The following is a 24,362-nucleotide window of genomic DNA, read 5'->3' as shown; positions in this document are numbered from 1 at the left end:
CCTATTTTATTCTACTCTTATCTTAGGCAATTTGATTTGTTGTTATTCTTATTTGTGACCTGTTCTGTCTAAATGTTTAATGTTGAGCGATTTTCAGTGTCAAATTTCCCTTGGGATAATAAAAGTATTTCTATTCTATTCTTAACACGTTATCTTAACAAAAAATATCACTTACAGCTCCTTTAACAATTCTCTCACTGGCGCTTTGTTCAGTGACGGGGGCTCAAATGTAACATGAATACGGGGGTAATGAACATAATACTCGATGAGCGACGGCACGCTGACGACAAGAAGGGACAGTAAAATGAGAAGGGACATAGAATGAGAAGGGACATAGAATGAGAAGGGACAGTAGAACGAGAAGGGACAGTAGAACGAGAAGGGACGGTAGTATGCGAAGGGACAGTATAACGAGAAGGGACAGTAGTACGCAAAGGGACAGTATAACGAGAAGGGACAGTCAAATGAGAAGGGACGGTACAACGAGAAGGGACAGTAGAATGAGAAGGGACAGTAGACGCAGATAATGGGGCTAATTTAAACCTCTATTATTCCACAAAATGTCTCTATGGTTATAGAAACATTGGCAGCATTCTTACTGACACAATTGTGTGTACACAAACACCCCACACACACACGTGCAACGCACAGGCGCACAAACACTTGCACACGTACGCATGCTCACACACATACACAGACACACACACAGACTCATGGCCAAACAGGCTTTACAAAAAGCACTAGATCAGCAGTTGCCTTTCTGCATGAAAACCAAAGCAGCTTACCAGAGCAGGCCGAGTGTCCCCAGCAGGGCAACAACACACTTTAGTGTGAGGCCTCATCGGGAAGACAGAATGAACAGGCCCCCATGACCTTTAACAGTGTGTTTACACATGACCCCCTCAGCGGTGATAATAAATCACAAAACAACAGTGGCGGTTAGTTACATTTTGAGGCATTTGCTAACGTGTAGTCACAAACATAGAGAGAGAACTCGCCTTTTCTGTGTCCCAGCACGACCTCACCAAAACTCAGCATTGTTTTGTCGACGTCTCGTTAAGAAATAGGAATAGCTATTATTTGCTAAAAATAACCAGTGTTCCCAGTGTAAATATAGCTCCTCCTTCCATGGGAAGGAAAATATAGACCCACCATGCAGGGCTAATGTCCTATTTTCATATCTCCTCTCTCCACAGTGCTGGTATTGTGTTGTTAGCTTACGTAGGCTTGGGCCACATCAAATATGTCATCCTGCCAACTCACAAATGGTGTTTTTTCCCACTCTTTTTTTCTCCTCCTTTGTACAGAGCTGTATGGGAGAAAAAAGGTGGGTAAGGGGACTGTTTCTGTTGTGTTGTTTCTCAATGGAAACAACAGTGACTTCCTGTCTAGCGCTCATCCATCCACAGACCTGTTCCCGTCCACCACTGTCTTTCCCCTGGATGGTCCGAGGAGCTCGACCGATTTGACACGAGGAAACTATAAAAGGAGGAAGGGTCGTCACGTCGGAACGCTGGCGTTCTAACTCTCTGCTTGGTGCCAGACTTTGGTGTCAGTTCTATTAAAGCCTGTGTTGAAATAAAAAATATACAAACTGCCTGAGGAAATATACGTCAACCGATATATCAAACGTTCGCTAGTTAACAATGCCAAAAGTATAGACATAGTAGCATAGTAGGTAGTAGTATGGGACATATTAGCATAGTAGGTAGTAGTATTGACATATTAGCATGGAATGGGAGTGGCTGGCTCTGTGCTGGCATGGCTGACATTCGACCTCGACGACTGCTCCTACCGAGTATCATGGAGAGGGACTCTGTCAGCCCCTTCGGATGGGTGTCCCCCAGGGCTCAGTCCTTGAACCCCTTCTCTTCTCCCTCTACACCAAATCCCTGGGTAACATTATCATTCACATCTCCCTGTCTCTCTGTGAGTGTATGTCTTGTGGTGATAGCCAAGGTGGTGGATGTCCCGTGGTGATGACCAAGATGATGCGATCCTCTCTACGTCGCCCCCATACTTCAAATGGATCAGAACGGAATACATACTAGGGCTGAACGATTAATCGATTTTAAATCGAAATCGCGATTTGGAATGATGCAATTAGCAAATCACAAAAAAATTTAAAAAATCGCAAATTTTCTTTTTCTTTTATTTAACCAGGAAGTTTGGGAGAGGGAAGTAAGGGGTTTTAGATTGTGTGTTGTGAAGTTTAGACTTCAAAGAAGGAGAGTAAAGTACAGAAAAAAAGGTACCGTTGGGTACCGGTATCGATTCTAGGGGTGGGACAATACATCGATCCAGATCAATATATCGATCTATTATCAATTATCAAATAGGATTGATGCAACTTAAAAAGATCGATTCATATTGCGATACTCTGAATATTTTGAAAATCCCCTCGTGAGCATATCCGCCCGGCTGGCTGCAACAACAACAGTAGCTCAGCGCAGCTCAGCGTGTGTAGACGTTAGACAACATTGCTTCAGAGTCCGCCTATTTTGCCCGAAATAAGTGCCTGTTGTTTTTTTCCCCCACAAGGGGTCAAATGCATCTAACATGCTTTCCATCCTCGCCATTCCTTTATGCCCACGTCGCGTTAAATACCGAAATTAACGTTGCGTTAGCGTGAGCTAACTAAGCTAAGCTGATAGAGAGAGCAGCAGAGGTCCTCTAGGGACTGGGAAGGAGGGGGGGTTACTGCATTCTCGAGATAGCCCCACTAACAGGATCTGGCTGGTACTGCACCTTCTGACTCCCAATATGCCTTTTCCAGCCAAAATACAGTGCTGTGATAGGATATTAATATCGGAAAAAACGAAAAACGAACCAAAAACAGTGAACAGGAGGTCTATTTGTATTAAAACCAATAGATTGTTTTTCATTTAAATGTCTGGAAGAGATCAACAATAAAGATGTCATGATATTTCCATTGCCTTTTTTTGTGTTGTGTTACTGATTGTGTTAAATGGGCATATAATATCGTCTCATATCGATCGCAGGCACCTGAATCGAATCGTATTGTATCGTGGCAGACTTTGTGATATCGGAAAATATCGTATCGTTGTCCAAAGAATCGATATCGTATCGTGATGAAACTGGTGATTCCCATTCGATTCCAAGGTAAAAAGAAACATTTTCAGGCTTGGTGTCCTGAAAAGACCCACCGCGTAGGCCAGATGCAAGCCGCATTTTACTATAAACCTCTGTGGGGCTGCTTAACTTTTCTTTTTTTATTATTATAATCGCAATATAATTTTTTCTCCACTTTTTCTCCTCTTTTTCTATTTTTCTTCCATCCCAATTCCAATGTGCCAATTCTTCCCTCCCCTGTCTTGAACATTGCTCGCATATGCCCCCCACTGGCCGGTTGTAGGGAGGATAGAAGCCTTGCATCATGTGTCCCCTCCAGTACACAAGGAGGCAGCCTGTCACATCTTTTCACCTGCCAGCGTGGACTCTCATTGGCGAGGTGTAACGTGTGGGAGGCTCACACTACCCCCGCCATTTCCTGTCTCTGCTGTGCAGGCGTCCCCAACCGACCTGTAGGAGTCGCTGTCCACAACGTCCAGATTACCACCCATCGACTTCCACCCCCTAACTGCCAATTGAGTTAGTACGACGGCTGGCCCAAGCCGGAGGCAACGCCGACAGCCGGAGTCGAACTCGATGTCTCTTGCATTGGTGACGAGCGCAATGTCCGCTGCACCACCCAGCCGCCCTAAATATAATCGCAAATTGAATCGCAATCGCAATATCTGTCAGAAAAATTGCAATTAGATTATTTCCCAAAATCGTGCAGCCCTAATACATACTCATGTGCAAACGGAATATGACGGAAATGTTTTGCTCCGAGCCTTGACATTTAGCCTTATCCTATGTTTCATACTAGCGCTCGTTTCCCTATGCTTTTTCTTTTGTTGTTGTTGTTGTTGTTCTTAGCTCTATTCTATTTTAATATTTCAAAAATGTTCTTATGTACCCCGGTTGCTATTGCATATGTACATATTTGTGTTTTATTACACGTATGTACATTCATACCAACTATTTCGCCTGTTTTATTCTCCACCCATCGATCATCCATAGCAACACTACTATCACCGACATCCAAGAAGGGGGATCCCCCCTTGAATGGCCCTTCTAAGGTTTCTCTCCTCCAAATTGCCTGTGGTGCTTTTTTCCTATTGCTAGGTTTTTAGTGAGTTTTTCCTTACCTTCGCTGGTAAGTGGGAGTGTTGCATTTATTTATTTTACATTTATTTTGGATTTCATAGTCGGTTTTTTGTTCTTGATTTATTGTCATATTTCTTCTTGACTTGTTTAAAGAAGAATTGTCCGGCCCATTGGGACATTAACTTTCGAGCTTTACAAATAAATTTGATTTGATTTAATTTAGTCTCATGACTTCTCGTATCATTGCTATGCCGATGATACTCAACTCTTCCTCCCTCAGATATCCATGTCTCTGAGCGGATCTTGGCCTGTCTGTCCGACATCTCCGCCTGGATGACGACCACCTCAAACTGAACCTAAGCTAAACAGAATTGCTTCACCTGCCGGCCAAATCCTTCCCCCTGACAGACTTTTCCATCACAGTGGAGAATGTAGCTGTGGCTGGCTGCGTCCCTGACCGCCAAGAACCTTGGCATTGTCCTCGACGATCAGCTGAACTTCTCCGCTCACATCACTGCAACAACCAGAACCTGCAGATTCCTCCTGAGCAATGTCAGAAGGATCTTCCTGAAAAAAGAAGCCACCCAACTCCTCGTCCAATCAACAATCATCTCTCGCCTCGACTACTGCAATGCACTGCTTGCTGGTCTACCGACCACGGCCATCAAGCCTTATTATAAGCCATCAACTTATTCAGAACGCAGCCGCCCGCCTGATCTCGACTCCAACCTACCAAAGTCAGCCCATGTTACCCCACTTCTTAGGGACCTGCACTGGCTCCCCATCGGCGCACGAATCCGCTTCAAGGCCCTCGGCATGGCATATCGTGCAGTGAAGGGAACAGCTCCCGTCTACCTCCGGTCAATGGTCTCTAACTACACACCCTCCGCTCTGTCTTCTGACCGCCTCAGACCCACTCCTGTCCGAGCTCCGGGAGGGTCATCAAAGAGATGCCGCCTATTCTCTGTCCTTGCTCCACAATGGTGGAACGAACTTCCCACCACAGTTAGGACAGCTGAAACCGTTTGCCGTTGACTAAAGACAAAGTTTCTTCAATCAATATTTGAAAAAAAAAATGTTTTAATGCTAACCTTCTTACTGTCCTCTACTGTCATGCACTCTTCCTAATATACTAACATACACTCGACACTGTAGCAGTGTGTAGCACTCAAGTTTGAAAACGTTGATGACCATTGTTACTCAGCTGCCCTTCCTGCTGATTTGTCGTACAAAACTTGTAAGTCGCTTTGAAAAAAAGCATCAGTTAAATGACTAAATGTAAATGTAAATAGAAGGTTGTCTACGTATTAGAATAGTAGGTACTAAGTCATATAGGCAAGAGAGATTACTTAGTAGCAGAGTGCATAATTGTAAAAAACAGTACGAAGGTTAGTCGAAGTACGAAGGTTTTCCCCATGCGCTACACAGTGATGTAATGAGCCTTCCTTCTTTTATAGATTCCTTGATTTTACAACTTGGGAGGGGGGGCAACTGTAAACCTGGCACGCAGAGAGGATGTGCCTTCCAACCCAAGTGTGAAACACGGAAGACAAAGCCAAGCCACTCGAGCGTGAGCGACAAGAGTGTAGCGAGGCGAGTACAGTACGTGAGGGGAGAGATTCAGCCCCCCCCCCTCTTTGTCACGCATTGTACAGTTCACCCGAGTGGCTTCGGAGAGCACGCGCCGGTGTTCCGATCACAGACACCCACGAGAGAGGAAAGAATGACAGGTACAGAGAGAGAGAGAGAGAGAGAGAGAGAGAGAGAGAGAGAGAGAACGACAGGGTTACGTAGTAGGTCATAGTGTTGACCAAGGTGGTGGATGTCTCGGGGTCTTGGCCAAGATTGCAGTGACTGTTCTACGTGCACCACTAGGTAGGGAATTTATTTTATTTTATTTCTTTATTTTATTCTTTCCCACGGCGACTATGGATAGGGAATTTCTTTATTTAATTAAAATGTTCACAACAACATGGATGCATGTACTCTGCCAGCATGTTTAATATCCATAATACTAAATGTTTGACTAAGATTTCTATGAAACTTTATTCTAAAAAAAAAATTAAATAAAAATCTGATTTTTTTTTTATTTATTTTTTTTTTATAATTTTTTTTTAAAACTCATAAAATATATTGGGTCGCACCTAAATCGGCAGGGTCGGTCGGCAACCGGAAACCAACCATTATTTTTGTTAGGCCTTACCGTCTTCTGTCCGTGGTCTGTCAACATTGAGTTCATTGCGGGGTTAAGTACTTCTATTCTATTCACATAATATGCTTACTACATATATCTATTCTATTCACATGCTTACCACATGTATCTATTGCTATGTCCGCCCATCACAATCACGCGAACTGTCTAACGCGTGTCCCGTCTCCCTGTGAGTGGCAGTCTCGTGGTGATGACCAGAGTAGTGGACATCCCGTGATGATGACCGGGAGGATGTGACCCTCTCTGTGCCGTCCCCACGCCTCAAATAGATCCGCCATCAGCTCTATTTTAAAATATTTCAAAATGTTCAGTTGCTATTGCATGCACTTATCTGTGTTTCATTATGCATATGAGTGCATGCTTACCAACTGTTGGCCTGTTTTATTGCAACACTACTATCACCAACATCTAAGAAGGGAGATCCCCCCTTGAACGGCCCTTCTAAGGTTTCTCTCCTCCACATTGCCTGTGGTGCATTTTTTTCTATTGCTAGGTTTTAGTGAGTTTTTCCTTACCTTCGTCTGGGAGTGTTGCATTAATTTAATTTTTATTTTATGGTGTTTTTGTTTTGTTCTTGATTTATTGTGATGTTTCTTCTTGACTTGTTTTAACACAATCGCGGCCACTGGGATGAGTCTAATTAATCTCAAGAGGACCGGGAAATGTAAACAGACGTGGGGCTGTTTGTAGAGCTAAATCTATACTTTATAGTATTGCTATCTGTCCATTCTCCTTTTTTTTGATCAAATTTTTATTATTATTCACATGAAACAAGACAACACATTAACCACAATCACAATACATAGAACTTCACAAGAAAATAACAAAAACAATAATAATACAGACTAACAATTATACAGACAAGAGAAAAGAAAACAGAGTTCAACCTTCTAAATTTTAATTCCAAGGGGTACTATCTAATAAATGGTCTTTCCCAGTGTTCAGCCCTGATTCCCGGCCGTGTGACCCTATATTAATAAAACGTACATCTCCAATCCACCACAAGGACCATTTTTTGCGAACACGACCCGAAAACAGAGCAATGAACCTTCATGAAAAAACAAAAACCTGTAGAGGTGTTCCATAGACTCACAGAGACCGTGTAAAAGTGGCCAAACAGTGAAGAAATAGTTAAATAGTTAAATAGCTGCCCCCCCCATAATATCCCCAGCTAAACTCAAGATGACAAGACAAAAGACAAGACAGACAAAAACATTTCCTCCTCCCCCTCCCAAGAGACCGCCGGACTCACCCGAACACGCACCCCAACCCCGCTCAGCCGCACACTGCGGTCTTTACCTTCTCAGCTGCTGCGAACCACAGGTCAATTCCAGCCTGCCCCACCCCAATCACCCGGGCTGTGGATATCAAGATAAATCACATCCAATAGAGTTAGGGACCAGTTAATCATTGTAAGTTTCTCAGGCTCCTTCCATCTCATTGCTATTAGCTTCTTCGCTGCTGTGACGCCCGCTAGGACAACCCTTTTCAGTTGTACGGACGCGGGTAGTGTCGTTATATCGTTCAGGAGTAGCGTAACAGCTGGGATAGTTAAGCCACACAGATCTGAAAGTTTGTCCGTTATTGACCTCCAGAAGCGGGCCACTGGTGGGCAATCCCAATACATATGCATATAAGTGCCAGTGGCCTTTTGAGAGCACAAAGTACACCGAGAGTCGGTTATCAGTCCCATAGCATACAGCTTCCTAGGTGTAAGATAGGTCCTATGACTATAATTAAAATTAATTTGCTGGTGATTGGGGTTGCGGGAAGATAATGCCACATTTGCCCAAACATCATCCCAGTCAAACTCGGGGTCCAACTCCGGGATATCCACACGCCAGATTGTATCCAATGATACATTTTTATACGTGGATTGAATTAAGAGCGTATAAAAGTCGGAGACAAACCCTCTGGATGTCGTCCTGTCCACTATGAGCCTGAGGAAGGGGTGTGGGTGCAAGGCTTGAGCCCACGGTACGCCATGCGCCCTCAGTGCTGACCTTAGTTGAAGGTAAAGAAAGAAGGACTCGCCGGGAAGATCATAAAATTCTCTTAAGTCCTGAAACGCACGGAGGCCGTTCTTATCATAAATATCCTCCAGAGTATGCACTCCCCTCCTTTGCCATTGAGGAATATTAACCGGCTTGTGTCCAACAAGTAATTGCTGGTTATTAAAAATTGGAGAGTCCAGGTGCCAAGGGCATTTAACCCCACACGACCTCTGTACATTACGCCACGTTTGGATCACGTGAGTTATGATCGGTCCATACCTCAGCCGGCATTTCGAAATAGAGACAGTGGAGTACACTACATCCTGCAATCTTAGCGGAGATACCGCCGCCGCTTCTAAGGAGCGCCACGATACAGCCTCTACAGGGTCTAGCCAGCACATCAGAGGTCTCAGTGAAAAGGACCAGAAATAAAGTTTAAAATCAGGGATTGCGAGGCCCCCATCTTGTTTTCTACGTTGAGTAGTAGCCCTTTTGATTCTCGGGCGTTTGTTATTCCAGATAAACTTAGATACCATCGATTGTACCTTGCGCCAGTGGTCTATTGGAGGGGGCAGGGGGAGCATTGAGCTAATAAAATTTATCCTAGGCAGGATGTTCATTTTGATTATGGAAGCCCGGGCTTGTAAGGAGTTAGGAAGGGACGACCACCTGTCTAGATCCTGGCGTATTTTATCATAAGTACCCGTGAAGTTGTACTTAGTAGTTTGGTTCAGCGTGGGGAATATCTCTATGCCCAAGTATTTAAAATGTTCTACTATGGGGATATCAGCTGGTAGTCGTACCGCCTTGGCCAGTTCATTAAGAGGTAGGCAGGCTGATTTGTTCCAGTTAATCTTAAAACCTGACAATTTACCAAAGTCGTCGATTATCCTCAATAATTTTGTGGCCGACCGGGAGGGGTCGTCCATGAAAATCAGCAGGTCATCCGCATAGAGAGCAATTTTGTGTGGAGTATTGTTGACCATTATGGGGACGATGTCCTCCGATTGCCTAATAAATTGGGCCAAAGGTTCGAGGGAAAGCGCGAACAGTCCCGGGCTCAGAGGGCAACCCTGTCTAGAAGATCTGGAGACTGGAAAGACTGTGGAACAGTTTTTGCCTGTCAGTATCATCGCAGACGGCGAGGCATACAGGACTTTAATCATATGAATAAAACTCTTTCCAAGACCCATGACCTCAAGTACCTTCCACAGGTATGACCACTCAAGTCTGTCAAACGCCTTCATGGCATCCAAAGACAGAACTGTGGATGGAGTTGTATTGTCTTTACTGTTATCGATTACATGCAACAGCCTCCTAAGATTATCTGCAGCCAGACGCCCCGGGATAAAACCAGTTTGATCGCAGTGTACCAATACAGACATAAATCTCTGCAGGCGACGGGCCAGCACCTTGGCAAACACCTTTAAATCGGCCCCGAGAAGACTCAAGGGTCTATAGCTACCACAATCATTGGGATCTTTGTCCTTCTTGAGAAGTAAAGAAATCAACGCCATATTGACATCTCTTGAGAACTCCCCTTGTTCGATAGCGTAATTGATCATATCGAGCATCAATGGACCCAGTTGGTCCCAGAAAGCTAAATACACTTCGGGTGGAATACCATCCCAGCCTGGTGCCTTACCCCTCTGCATTTCAACAATCGTCTCCCTCAATTCTACGAGAGTAATCGGTCTCCCCAGTTCCTTGGCCTCTTCCTCAGAAATGTGGGGTATCTCAAGCCCGCCAATGAACGATTCAAATTTAGAGTCATCAAGATTACCCTCTGAGCTATATAACTGTGAGTAAAACTCTTTAAAAGTGTCATTGATCTTTTTCGAATCAGTAGTGACTGCACCCTGGCTCGTTCTAATCGAGGGGATATCCGAGAAATGATCATTTGAGCGTATTTTCATTGCCAATAGATGGCTAGGTCTGGAGCCGTGAAAATAGTAATTTTGTCTTGTCCTATGTATCAAGAACTCAGACTTGTTTAAGTATGGAGTTTATTTCTTTTTTGACTATCTTACGTTGTGTGTTTAGTCGTTCATTATAGTTAGTTTGCAAGGATGCGTATAGGTCCGCATATAATGATTCCAGTCCTTCTAGCTTTTTTGACCGGGATTTTCGCAAATTGGAGGCAAATAGTGTGACATGACCCCTGATAAATCCTTTCAATGCGTTCCACAGGACCCTGGGGTCTTCTACTGTGCCAACGTTGATCTGCAAAAATTCAGCTAGTTTACTCCTGAACTCAGAACAGAAGTCATCGTTCTTTAGCAAGGTCGAATTAAAACGCCATCTGGGAGCTCTTGCGGAGAGCCTGCCAAAGGTTGCCGTAAGGAAAATCCCCTTGTGGTCTGAGAGAGCCAAGGGAACCAATGAGACATCGAAACTATCAAACATATTAGGGGACGCGAATGCATAGTCAATTCGAGAGAAGCTTTTGTGTCTGGCTGACAGGTGAGTAATCTTTGAGGGTGGGGTTGCATAAGCGCCAAAGGTCTGTGAGCCCTGTGTCTTTGGCCCACATCCTAAGGGCCTTAGAGGCCCGTTTTTGGTCGCTCGTTTCAGAGGGCCCGGACCTATCCATCTCCGCATCCCAGCATGCATTAAAATCGCCACCCACAATGAGAGCGTATCCATTAAGTTCCAACATATTCTTCGTGATTGTATTATAGAACGCTGAATCAAATGTGTTAGGAGCATACAATGCTATTATAGCCATCTTCCTATGCAAGAATTCAACTTTTGCTATAGTAATCCTTCCCTCCGTGTCCGACCATACATCCAAGATTTTGATATCAAGGTTACGTCTTGTAACTATGACTACTCCTTTCGTCTTATCATCGGCTGAGGATGAGGAGATAACGTGATATTGCCGATTTGCCAGTCTTGACACGTCACCTACCAATAAATGCGTCTCGCTAAGGAGAGCAAGGTCAATATTTCTCCTCTTCAATAGCCAAAGGACACTGGCACGCTTGTGTGGGGCGTTAAGCCCTCCTGCGTTCCAAATTAAAATATTCAATTTAGCCATGGTCGAGCTTGTATAAATGCGTTGAGAACATACCAGTGCAGCCAGGCTGAGTACAGAGGTGCTGATCCCGGCGGGCCCGGACGGTCAATTCCAGGAGTTCAGAGGAGGAACAATTACACACATTTAAGACAACAGTACATAAAACACATAAAAATACCACCCCAGCTACAGCCCCACCTCCTTCTACTCTAAACCCTACCCCACCCGTCCTATTATAAGGCCCCCTATACCCACTCTCCAATCCCCACCCTATGCCCCATCCACTGAGGATGGTCATCTTCCTATAGTTGGCGCCGAGGAGAGTGGCAGCCTTTTCATAGCAGCTCCCACCCCCTTTACTTCTTATCGCGTTTACTACTTTCTTAATTATTCTTTTTGTGATTATACTTACATAATAGGTGTATAAGTGACTGTGCGTTGCTTTAGACCAAGTTAAGGCATTTGTAACAACTTCTGTGAAGTTAGCCGAGTTAGGCAAGTTCGGTCGAGCACAGCTCTGAACAATGGACAACAACACCGGCGGCGGGCTGGTTTACCCGCGGCAGGACAACAACGACAACAACAACAGCAACAACGGCGGGCTGGTTTACCCGAGGGAGGCTCTCCTCTGCTTTCGAAACAGAGTTGCAGAACCACCGAGGAATCTACCAGCCGAAATAAGGATTCGCAGACGGGGAAATCGAGCTGGCACGAGCGTGAAGGACAGGAGAGAGGACAGCAGGAGATTCAAGCCTTACCTGCCCGCTGTCGTCATGGGGAACGTGCGATCGCTGGTCAACAAGACCGACGAGCTCTCAGCCCTGATGATCAACCAGCGCGAGTACAAGGAGGCAAGCCTACTGTGCTTCACCGAATCCTGGCTGAACGAGAACATCCCGGACAGTGCAATAGAACAGGAGGGCTTCACGGTGGTGCGCGCCGACCGGAGTAAACAGAGCGGCAAGCGGAGAGGCGGAGGGCTTGTTGTCTTTGTTAACTCCAAATGGTGCCACCCGGGGCACATCACCATTAAGAAACGTATCTGTTCCCCCGACATTGAACTATTGGCACTGAGTCTGCGGCCATACTATTTACCGCGAGAAATAACACACGTCCTGGCTCTCACTGTTTACATCCCACCCAGCGCGGCGGCGGCGCAGGCGAGTGACGTCATACACTCCACCGTCGCGGCGCTTCAGACAAAACACCCGGATGCATTTATTTTTATCAATGGGGACTTCAACCATGTCAGACTGAACAAGACCCTGACAAACTTCACCCAGTATGTCACCTGCAAAACCAGGGGAGACAAAACTCTGGACCTCCTGTATGCTAACGTGAAGGAGGCTTTCAGTGCGACTTCCCTGCCCCCCCTCGGCCAGTCAGACCACAACCTTGTGAGGCTTGTATCCACATACACGCCTCTCATTAAGAGACAGCCTCCGACCACCATGTCTGTCCCACAGTGGTCTGACGACGTCGAGGAGGAGCTACAGGTGTTTCAGGTCGACAGACTGGGATATGTTTGAGAGGGCTTACGGTGATGACATTGATGGACTATCCCACTGCATCACAGACTACATCAGGTTCTGTGAGGAGAGCATCGTACCCACAAAGAGGGTACGCTGCTTCTCAAACAATAAACCCTGGATTAGCAAGGACATTAAACACCTGCTAAACAGGAAAAAGAGGGCCTTCATGGCAGGGGACACTGAGCAGGCCAGGGCTGTCCAAAGGGAGCTCAAAAAAGAGCTAAGGGCAGCCAAGGTCAGCTACAAGGACAGGCTGGAGGGCAGACTACAGGCCAACAACACCAGGGAGGTGTGGGCGGGGGTCCGGAAGATCACTGGTTTCAAACAGCAGGGCACAGCTGTGGAGGGCCCTCCAGAGCGTGCAAACGAGTTCAACTCGTTTTTCAACCGCTTTGACCAGAGTGGCCTCCCCACACCCCTCCCCCACCCATTGACACCAGCACCAGATCACACCTACAAAGCAGCCCCCCCACCCCCCACCCCCCCACACCCATCAGCAACGGCACCCCACCCCCAACACCAGCAGACTGCCCACCACCCCCAACCCTGACGATCACAACCAGTCAGGTCAGTAGGCAGCTCTCCAAAATTAATGTAAACAAGGCCAGAGGACCGGACAACACCAATCCCAGGGTGCTCAAGGTATGTGCAGAGCAGCTGGCAGCACCGCTCGGCTCCAGCATCTTTTCAACCTCTCCCTGAGGCTGGAGAGGGTGCCCCAGCTCTGGAAGACCTCCTGCATTGTCCCGGTGCCCAAGAAGGGACGTCCCAGCACCCCCAACGACTACAGGCCAGTCGCTCTGACGTCACGAAGACGTTTGAGAGACTGGTCCTGCAACACCTCAAGCCCCTGGTGCGTGACTCCCTCGACCCCCTGCAGTTTGCATACCAGGCAAACATCGGGGTGGAGGATGCCATCATCTACATGCTCCACAGAGTGTACACGCACCTGGAGAAGCCGCGCAGCTCAGTGAGGATTATGTTCTTTGATTTCTCCAGCGCCTTCAACACCATCCAGCCGTCACTGCTAGCGGAGAAGCTCTCTGCGATGCAGCTGGAGCACGGCTTGGTGGCCTGGATCAAGGACTACCTCACTGAGAGGCCACAGTACGTCAGACTAAAGGACAGTCAGTCTGACGTACTGGTGAGCAACACCGGCGCCCCCCAGGGAACTGTGCTGTCACCCTTCCTCTTCACCCTCTACACCTCAGACTTCTGCCGCAACTCCAGCGGGTGCCACCTGCAGAAGTTCTCAGACGACTCCTCTATCGTAAGCTACATCACCGACGATGATGAGGAGGAGTACAGAGCCCTGGTGGAGAGCTTCGTGGGGTGGAGCGACAGCAACCACCTCCAACTCAACACCAGTAAGACCAAGGAGCTGGTGGTGGACTTCCGGAGGGGCAAGAAGAGGCCCCCCCTGATTCCCATCTCCATCCGAGGGGTGGATGTGGAGATGGTGGACTCATACAAGTTCCTTGGGGTACACCTGAACAATAAACTGGACTGGTCGGACAACACAGAGGCCCTCTACAGGAAGGGACAGAGCAGGCTGTTCTTCCTGAGGAGACTCAGGTCCTTCAATGTGTGCAACAAACTGCTGCAGTCTTTTTACCAGTCTGTTGTGGCCAGCATCCTCTTCTATGCTGTGGCATGCTGGGGAGGCTACATCAACTCAAGGGACACCAACAAGCTCAACAAGCTGGTGAGGAAGGCTAGCTCCGTGGTGGGAGTCGAGCTACCTAGACTTGAGGTGATGGTAGAGAGGGGGATGATAAGGAAGCTGGATGCCATCATGGAGAACCCCTACCACCCCCTCTACGACGAGCTAGTCAAGATGAGAAGCTCGTTCAGCCACAGACTCATCCCCCCCCGACACTCAACTAACCGCCTCGGACAGTCCTTCATACCAGCGGCCATCAGGCTCCACAACAGTGGGCAGCGACTAGCAGCCTCCAGGCCCCACAACAGGGGGCAGCGACAGCGACTGCTACCAGACATTGACCTGGGACTTATAGGAACCCAAGGGGGACAAAGTAGACTACCCTGGTACTTTGATTAATGTATACTCAGTAGATAGTAAATTATAACACTACCTCATGCATACTGCACCTTATGTGACACTGTGAATAATGTGAATATTCCTCAGCTAGTCAGATAGTAAATTATATTGACCAATTGTTTACACTGCCTGTGTTGTCTTTTACTACCTGTATACTGTGTTGTTTTACTACCTGTACCCCTCCCCCCCTCCCCCCCATGCTGCTATGATGCCTGAATTTCCCCAAGGGGATCAATAAAGGAATATCTTATCTTATCTTATCTTATCACTTCCCACTAGAGACATGGATCAATAAGACGCTCCCCACTCCAACCCCCCTCTAAATAAACCCCTGCGTAAACCCCCACTAGTCCAATAAACACAAATAATAATAAAAATAAAATTCAATAAAGATATCGGTCGAAACCCACCTGAGCCCTGGCCCCAACATGAGACAACCATAATGGTAAAAATAGCCATTATTAAATAATAACTCCACATCAACCTGCAACCATCTATTTCGAATCTGCGCTTCAACGTCGCATTGTAATAGCCCAAAAGGGTATAGGAAAATTCAAAACAAAATTAAATTAAAGCATCCCAGCCGATAGTCTAAGGCCGGATCGGGTCACAGGTTAATTGTGCAAAATTGTGTGAACAATGTCAATTAAACAATGACAAAAAAAAGGAAGGAAGGGAAAAAAAAGGTGTTATGGTCAAAGTGCACCCCTTTAGCTGTCCCTCTGATCAGGCACAACGGCTGAAATGACATAACCTATGTAAGAATAGAATTAAACACATTAATTAATTAATTAATCCGGGGATGGTAATAGGCAACACCTGACACCACCTGTTATCATACATTGTTTCAATAAAGATATCGGTCGGAGCAGTTAGTCCAAGGTAGGATCGAATCACAGTTAAATTGCTCATTCAAATGCCATTAAAACAGCGACAATAATTATTATATAATTACTCAGCATCAACCCTGTAACCATCTACCTTGGAGTCTGCATATTAATGTCGCAACGTTATAGCATAAATGGATCACGGAAAATTCAAAACAAAATTAAGGCAAACCAGCAGTTAGTCCAAGGTAGAATCGGATCACATTTAAATCGCGCATACAGATGACATAAAAACAGCGACAATAAGAAAGAAAAAAGAAAGGAAAAAAGGGGCATGGCTAAAGTGCAAGCCATATAACCATATAGCCATGAAGTGCAAGCCATACCCGACCCAACCTGTTATCATATATTGTATATGCATATTCAACCGACCTTGGCTTCTACTATGGATCCCAAAGTTCAAAACAACCTGGATATAAAAATAAAAGCATACCAGAAGTTAGTTAGGGATTCGATCACTCTTGAATTGTGCAAACCAATGTCCCTTTGAACAGCAACAGCAACTAAAATACGTAACCATTAACAGGTCTCGAATGTCTCAGCGCAGACTATAGACGAAGCCCGCTGGTTAGCCCGAGGCTAGCGCGTAAGCTAGTGATGAATCCGGATAGCACGTTAGCCTATTATGTACATTGTTCAGCTAGCTCGTTAGCTTCCAAAGAGGCGATACACAAGTACGACCATGAGGTCAGCTTTAGCAAGTAACAGAAGTCATTGGGAAGCACCGCCAGTTGGATGGGCATTGGGCAGTTAGCATGTCTGGGCATGACAGCAAGTATTTGTGAACAGTCGGCCTAATCAATGTATATAGGCCCAAACCGCCAAGTCACTCACCCGCCATAGATATCAAGCAACAGACTCGGGTGTCTCCGCGAGATATTCCTTCGCTTTAGCCAACGACCAAAACAAACGCTGACCACCGACCTTCTCCAACACAGATAATTTCACGGGAGCGAATAACGTGGGCCTCAGGCCTAGTTTCCATAGCTTAGTCAGGACCACCTTGTATTCGGCTCTCTGTGCTTGAACCTCCGGTGTAAAGTCCTCGAAAATGGCCACTTTGTGATCGCCAAGCCTCAGATTACCCCTTCTGGTACGAGCCGACCGCATGATGAGATCTCTCTGCTGGAGTCTGTTCAGCTTGACTATGATGGGCCTCGGCTCTTTGTTCACACCGGGAGAAAACCTGCCCGCTCTGTAGGCCGATTCGCAGATAGGAGGCAAAGGGAGGACGTCCGTCCCTAGTATCTTCTGCAGCAGTTCGGGCACGGTCTCAGAGAGACGGCCCTCACCGCTGGTCTCCGGTACTCCAACAATCCTGACGTTGTGGCATCTATCCCGGGACTGCATCTCCTCCATTGCCGACTGTAGTTTGTTGACTTCAGCCTGCCTAGCCAGCAGGGCGGATTCGAGACCCGCCATCTTCTCACACTGTAATGATACCTCCGTCGTTAGCATGGCTATTTCGTTAGCATTAGCCGATGAGGCAGCGTGAATCGTCTCCATCTTGTCCGTCAGCGGGACTACCGCCAGCCGTATTTCCTCTGATATCTCACGACGGAGGCTGACACAGAAATCCGCCAACACTTTCTTCTGTGCTTCAGCGATGCGTGTCTCAGAGTCTGCGTGTAGCTTGGTCATGACCAAGAGCACAGCTTCGCTTAACTCCCCGACAGCGGGAGACGGTGTGGCTAGGCCCGGCGGTGACGGCTTGCTGGTTGTGGCGCATGGTTTCATGGCTCTGGTTTCCACCCCCGTCATCGTAGAAAGTCGAAAAAAGTCGATGAATGTATACTAAACACGACGACTTAGCAAACAAATAAAAAACAAATAAAAATAAAATAAAGACTAATGGGGAGAAACGTATATTCAGCACGGTAGAAGGGAGCTCATGTGAAACACGTCTACTCCATGATCGCTCAGCTCCGCCCCCCGCTATCTGTCCATTCTCATTGTCAATTGAGTCCATAAACCGTACCTTCAAAATGGCTTAGAGAAAAAAAAATCATCAATACGTTCTCATTTTATAGCGCCGTGAATATAAGCATTATACGGGATTTGGTCTAGTATATTTTCTGGAAGGCTAGATATAGGGCTAATAGCTGCTAACGTTATATCCAATGGTATTTCCGTTTTACAGATGTTACAGAAATAACTCAAACTGCATATGATCGGCACGATCCTCAAGCATGTATGCATGAAAGGGGGGGGGGGGGGCGGGGGACGTCGTTTCTGATTATTGATTACCAATAACCGCGTTAGCCTCATTAGCCTCATAGGCCGAACGCCTGGTTGAGTATCAAAACAAGGCCCGATCGGGATGTACTTTACGTGAAAAAGATCTTACCGTGGTCCGGTGGGATCCCCCCGAGCATTTCTCCGTTATCGATCGCCATCTGGTAGATCGATATGTCCATTGGCTGATGATAAATCCCCTTATTACATGGTGAAATCTGCAATGCAAAACGTAATCCAAGGTACAGGCTACACAAAATGTATGCTCCCTTCAGCCACAGTGCACACTGGATTATCGCGATAGCGCCCCTAAGAGGATCTGGCCGGTATTGCACCTTCTCGAATTCAAAGAATAGGGTAAATCTGCAGTGCAGCTCGGCGACCTTGAATAGGTTATTAATATGGAATAAAATCAATAACAACTTGCCACGGATATATCCGTGCTTCTGTCCACAACGGGTGGAATCGAAACACGGAGATCTCCGTGCTTGGGCGGGATACTAGTGTTAAAGAAGACGTGTCCGGCCCATGGGGACATTAACGTATGTTGTCGGGCCTTACAAATACAATTTATTTGATTTACGGGACGAGCAGTAGATAAAAAGGCAGTGTGGGGTGTGTGAGAGAGAGAGGAGTGGGAAAGTCAATCTGTCGGCTACAGCCTGTACCGTGATTCTATAAATTGCAGCCGATAGGTCACTTGGTGTTTAGCACATAGTGTAACACTCACCACTACCCCCAGCCCCCCTCCCGCTCGCAATGACATGCAGTTCTGAGACAGGCTTCCGTCACTGGGCAGAGAAATTGTTATCTAAGTCGCCACCTCTTGTCCCACTTTCATCCCCGTTTCAACTCTCGCTGGCCTGAATTAAGTGGCGTCATGAGGGGATAAAAACATCTTAACCTGTGGCCTACAGGTCAACATCACACGTTCTTCTTCATATTCATAGCATTTTCAATTATATATACAGTATATAAGTGGAATGTGGTAATTTTTATTATGGCAGTGCCTAGGGCTGGGACTGGGAGGTCTACCGGATACGAAGGTATACCGTCATGGATTCATGCAGTGGAGTTTTTACTATAAGTCGACCAAGATATATATACAAACTATATTTTTAAGCTAATCAAAAATAGGACCATGACAATTGTATTACAAGCTAAAGACATAAAGAAAAATATGTCATATCACAATGTAATTTGCACTGGAAAACTATATACTAAGGAACATATTGTGATGTGATATTTGTCATATCGCCCCCTGCCCTAGCAGTGCCACTGCATAACCGTTACAAACAGCTCCATATTATCCTCATGACATGCTGTAGCTATAGGATTGCATGTAAACCTGAACGACACAAACGAGGGCAATGTCTGGATGTGCTTATTATAACGAATATTCTACCTGTTGAAGCATATAGACTGTCCTGTTTTTGTAAATCAAATGTGCGGGGCAGGTTTCCCCCAGCCTTGAAGTCAGGACCCCGTGCGGGGGCCCCCTGGATGGGGAACGGGCGGGCAGAGTTTTCCTTTGATTCTTGTCCCACGGGAGATTGACAGCTGTCATACAGTAATACTAATAGTAATCATAATAATAATGAAACACGAATGACACACAATTGACATGGGGTTTAAATGTCGGGGTCTCCACCTGCCACAAAAAGCTTTAAGGAGCCGTCACACAGGAGGTTGTTAAGCGCGTAGGCCACCCAGAGCAGAGATCCACCCGGCATAAGGTCAGTGATTGCATTAACACGTGCGATGACACTTACATGGAAGTGTCCCTGTACAATAACCATGACAGCTGTGGCCTCAGGCCAGTACTAGAAAGCCCACTTCACTCCGGTGAGTGACTGCAGGACCAAAGATTTCATAATGACCGGCAGTATTAATAGACTCCTTATCATGAAGGAGAGCTTAGCTGCCTGGCACTTACAACAGTATAACCATAACCTATTCAAGATCCATGAAATACAAACTATCATTGTTGTGGAAACTGCTCCAACACTGTGTCTTACAAAACAACAAGCTACGTCACAATCCAAAGTAGTTCAACTACATCTTAACTACCCTCAAATAAAATGTAGTTTTGTCAAACTAATACTACTTTGAATAAGTAGTTAGACTACATCCGAACTACATGGCGGAGAATGATCACAATCTGGAATCATGTAGTTTACACAGAGCAACAACTGAACTGACAGAGTAGAGTGTGGGTGTGTTTGATGTAGGGGCCGGTGGGCAGGCAAAACGCCTCACTAGCCATGGGTGTGTGTTTTAAAGAGGACAGGGGGCAGTCGTTGTGGTGGAATCTGGATGCAAAATTATGGGGAAATATGTTTGTAATCAACTACCTAAAACTACATGACACAAAGTATTTAAAAAGCTGAGATTTTAATGTAGTTAAAGGAACACGCCAACATTTTGGGAAATTAGCTCACAGTCTTCTCCAGAGAGACAAGAAGATAGATACCAGTTTCCGCTCTGTGTGTTCAGTAGAAAGCTATCTGGCTGCACGTTAGCCTAGCTTAGCACACAAAAAAGCTGCATTCTAGTACTTCATTGTTTGCATTTTGTACTTCACTTTCTACGTTAGGTTCTACTTTAGTTTTGTATATTGTATATTTTGTATAGTGTTTGGTCTTTATTTTTTTTACTGTATGAAGCACAATCTCAGGAGGCTCATACAGAACCAAGCATTTCCCTGTAATGTACATGTGTAACGGATGGTATCGTGAAGCGCAGTCAAGAAGGGCTGGGGTGAGCAGCGGTGCTATGGGTTAAACTCACTCTCACATCCTCAAAAGACGCACAGACACGGTACAAAGAAGTGAATACACCTCTTGGTATAGCGGTCTGTGCTGTTGCCCGCGGCGTGGGAGACCCGGGTTCGAAACTCCCTCGGGGCATCGAAGTTTGAGGTGACCATGACGATATGACAACCGTTACACATGTACCTTATATGTGACCAATAAAACATGAATGGAAGCAGACATAACCAGTTAGCCTAGGCATTGTCCAACTAACACCTCTCCCGAAGGCTAACTGGTCATGTCGGCTTCCATTCATTGTGCTAAGCTAGGCTAACGTGCAACCAGATAGCCTTCTACTGAACGCACAGAGAGGAAACTGGTATCTATCTTCTTGTCTCTCTCTGGAGAAGACGATAATCTAATTTCACAAAATGTTGGCGTGTTCTTTTAAGAAGCTACTGAGATTTGAATGTAGTTAAACTACCACCTAACTACTGCAAAGTGCAGTTGAAATAATAATTGAACTACATGCAGTTAACTACCCTCCAACACTGAAATATTGTAGTTGAACTAAATAATTGAACTACATGCAGTGAACTACTCTCCAACACTGAAATTGTGTAGTTAAAGTAATTGAACTGTATATGCCAGGGCTATTCAACTGGCGGCCCGCGGGATGATTCTGACCGGCCCGCCAAAGATTACATGATAATAAAAAATAAATAAAAAGAAATATTTTTTTTTAATATTTTTTTTTTTTACTTTTTTCTTTTCATGTCAACGTTAACACACACAATTGAGCCAAAAGTCACTCAATTAATGACAGATTTCATTGATAAATTGAAGGAAAACTTTGCAAGTCGATTTGATGAATTTGACATGTCCAGAGAATTGATGCATTTTGTGAGCAACCCATTTGCCAATGTAGCTGCTATTTCCACAAAAGGACAAGAGTTCCTTGCATCACTTCACATTGATGAAGGTCTCCTGCAACTTGAAATAATTGACATGCAAGCATCATCTGCTCTGAAGCAGGCACTTGAGAATGAATCCACCACAACATTTTGGATAAAGTGTATTCATGTCAAGACATTCCCCAAAATAAAAACGCTGGCAATATCTGTGCTAACAATGTTTGGCTCAACATACACCTCTGAATCCAGTTTCTCTCACATGAATGCCATTAAAACAAGCAACCGTGCCTCCTTGACAAATGAGCATTTGCATCACTGTTTGCGGGTAGCCCTCACTTCCTATGAACCCTCTTTCTCTGCCATTGCCCAGTCAAAGAAGTGCAATCACTCTCATTAGATGTGTGTATGTAGGCTAGGCCTGTCTGCCCCCCACCCCCCTGATGTTTGAGAGTTAAGAGTGGACAATAAGTGCTAATAAGATGCTGTGATTTGCTGTTGTTGCACAGACATGAAGCACTTTTTCATAAGCTCAGCTGCACTATAAATGTGTTTTTTTGTTCAAGTGTTGATGTTAGAATGTTCAGATGCACATCATGCACTTGTTTGTTTTTTATTTTATTTTTATATTGAAATGTTGAAGAGGAGATGTTGCAGTTGTTGCACAGTCATAAATGAAGCACTTTTTGCAGGAGATGTTGCAGATGTGGCACATAAATGAAGCACTTTTTTTGAAAAGTATACTACTTTTGCAATGTAGTTAAATAAAAGTTGTGAAAATGTGGTTGCGTGTTGTGTCAAGTGTACATATATTTATAGCACGGGGAGGCGCCGTGGCAGTCCGGCCCCTGGCCCCTTGGGTTTCTGACAATGTGGCCCCCTGAACAATTTAGTTGAATAGCCCTGGTATATGCAGTTAACTACTCCCAAACACTGACAGACATCTTGTAGTTAATCTAGTAATTGAACTAGTTAACTACTCTCCAACACTGTCATCTATGGTGGAAGAAGTTATTGAAATGACCCTAGGCATAGCTACATGTAGTTTACTGCAGATATAAACCACTCAATCACCATTTTATCACTGCCACCGACTACATTGTTCACATGCACCATGGCGTTCAGTGTCCAGGCATCCTGCCCTTGTGAACCAGGGCGGGTGGTGGGAGGGTAGGTAGGTCTACTCTCTGTCACTCTGTGTACTGTGCACAAAAAATTGGATTACCTCCCGGCCAGAATACCTGGAAAGAGGTCTTATGATCCTGTGCTTTGGTTGTTACTTACAGAGTTCCAGGCATGGGGCTTATCGTGTTATACAGTAGGGCAGATATTTGGCCCTCGATGTCTTTATTTCTGCCAACATGCTCAACCTCTTTCTAACAACTTCCACTCATTTACAACAGCAAACACACGCGATTTATCAACAAGCAACAAGCTGTAAATGCCTCTGTGTGTGGTATAGGTTTAGAGTAATTTCATTTATCGTGGGGTGTAGAGATTTGGTGTTTAGAATTATTTGCAATAATCGACCTATTATCATAGCCCGTTTGTCCGTTGGTTTATGCGTAAAACCAACTAATAAATGGTAGCTTGTTTTAGCATTAAAAAAAGCTGCATTCTGTACTTAATTTGTTTGCATTTTGTACTTCACTTTCTACGTTAGGTTGTACTTTAGTTTTGTATATTGTATATTTTGTAGTGTTTGGTCTTTATTCTTTTTACTGTATGAAGCACAATCTCAGCAGGCTCATACAGAACCAAGCATTTCACTGTAATGTACATGTACCTTATACGTGACAAATAAAACTAAACTTGAAACTTGTTTGTCATGTGTGTCCCTATGTGTGACAGATGAAGAAGCGTTTGATATACCTCATCCTCCTTTTCGTTCTTGAAACATAAACACGCCGCTCGTCTCTTGAACCCCTCGCCGTCATAAGTCCTGGTCTGGTTGGGCTTAAACTTCATCATATAGTATTTCCAAATCTTCGCGTTGCCAAGGAAACGTCAAAGGTGGAAGAAATCGAAATCAGTATCCAACCGGACCGGGTCCCTTTGACTGGCCAAGAGTAGAGAACCGTAGAAGTGGAGCCCCACTATTTACAACTCCCGAGCACTTCTTCTTCAGGCCAATCGGATCCCAATTAAAAAGTGCGCACTTTATTCCTTCCCAGGCTAGGAGACGACATCAGTGTGTATCTCATGGTATATTCACATGGTGGCTTAATGCCGCTGTCAACATACATGTCCCTAGTACGCCAACTCTGTCGCATCAGTGATCATTGAGTGCAGCAACAGCAGCAGCAGCAAGCGAGCAAACTGATCTCAGAGCTGCGCAGTAGAGTGCAGCAGCAGCAGCGAGCGAGAAAACTGATCTCAGAGCTGCGCATTCGAGTGCAGCAGCAGCGAGCGAGCAAACGGATATCAGAGCTGCGCATTCGAGTGCAGCAGCAAGAGCAGCAAGCGAGAAAACTGATCTCAGAGCTGCGCAATAGAGTGCATCAGCAGCGAGCGAGCATTACAGCTTTTTGAAGGGAGCCGGATCTTTTGGCTCTGTCCCTTTCTGTGAGCCTAAATAAAGGGC

At 45.5% G+C, this 24,362-nt stretch overlaps 1 protein-coding gene across 1 annotated transcript in view; it reads right to left on the bottom strand.

Moving 5' to 3' along the window:
* Positions 1-24,050, bottom strand: part of nudt4a (nudix (nucleoside diphosphate linked moiety X)-type motif 4a) — a 143,878-nt gene extending 119,828 nt beyond the window's left edge. Inside the window, exon 1 of the mRNA XM_084334408.1 lies at positions 23,651-24,050. Within this exon, the coding sequence (XP_084190534.1) occupies positions 23,651-23,749 (99 nt within the window). The 5' untranslated portion in view covers positions 23,750-24,050. The remainder of the gene's footprint in view (positions 1-23,650) is intronic.
* Positions 24,051-24,362: the final 312 nt, after the last annotated feature.

This window comes from Notolepis coatsorum (genome assembly GCF_963971535.1).
Source record: "Notolepis coatsorum genome assembly, chromosome: 18".
In the NCBI taxonomy this organism is placed as follows: Eukaryota; Metazoa; Chordata; class Actinopteri; order Aulopiformes; family Paralepididae; genus Notolepis; species Notolepis coatsorum.
Note: the sequence above shows the minus strand (reverse complement) of the source record. Positions and strands in the feature narration are given on the sequence as shown.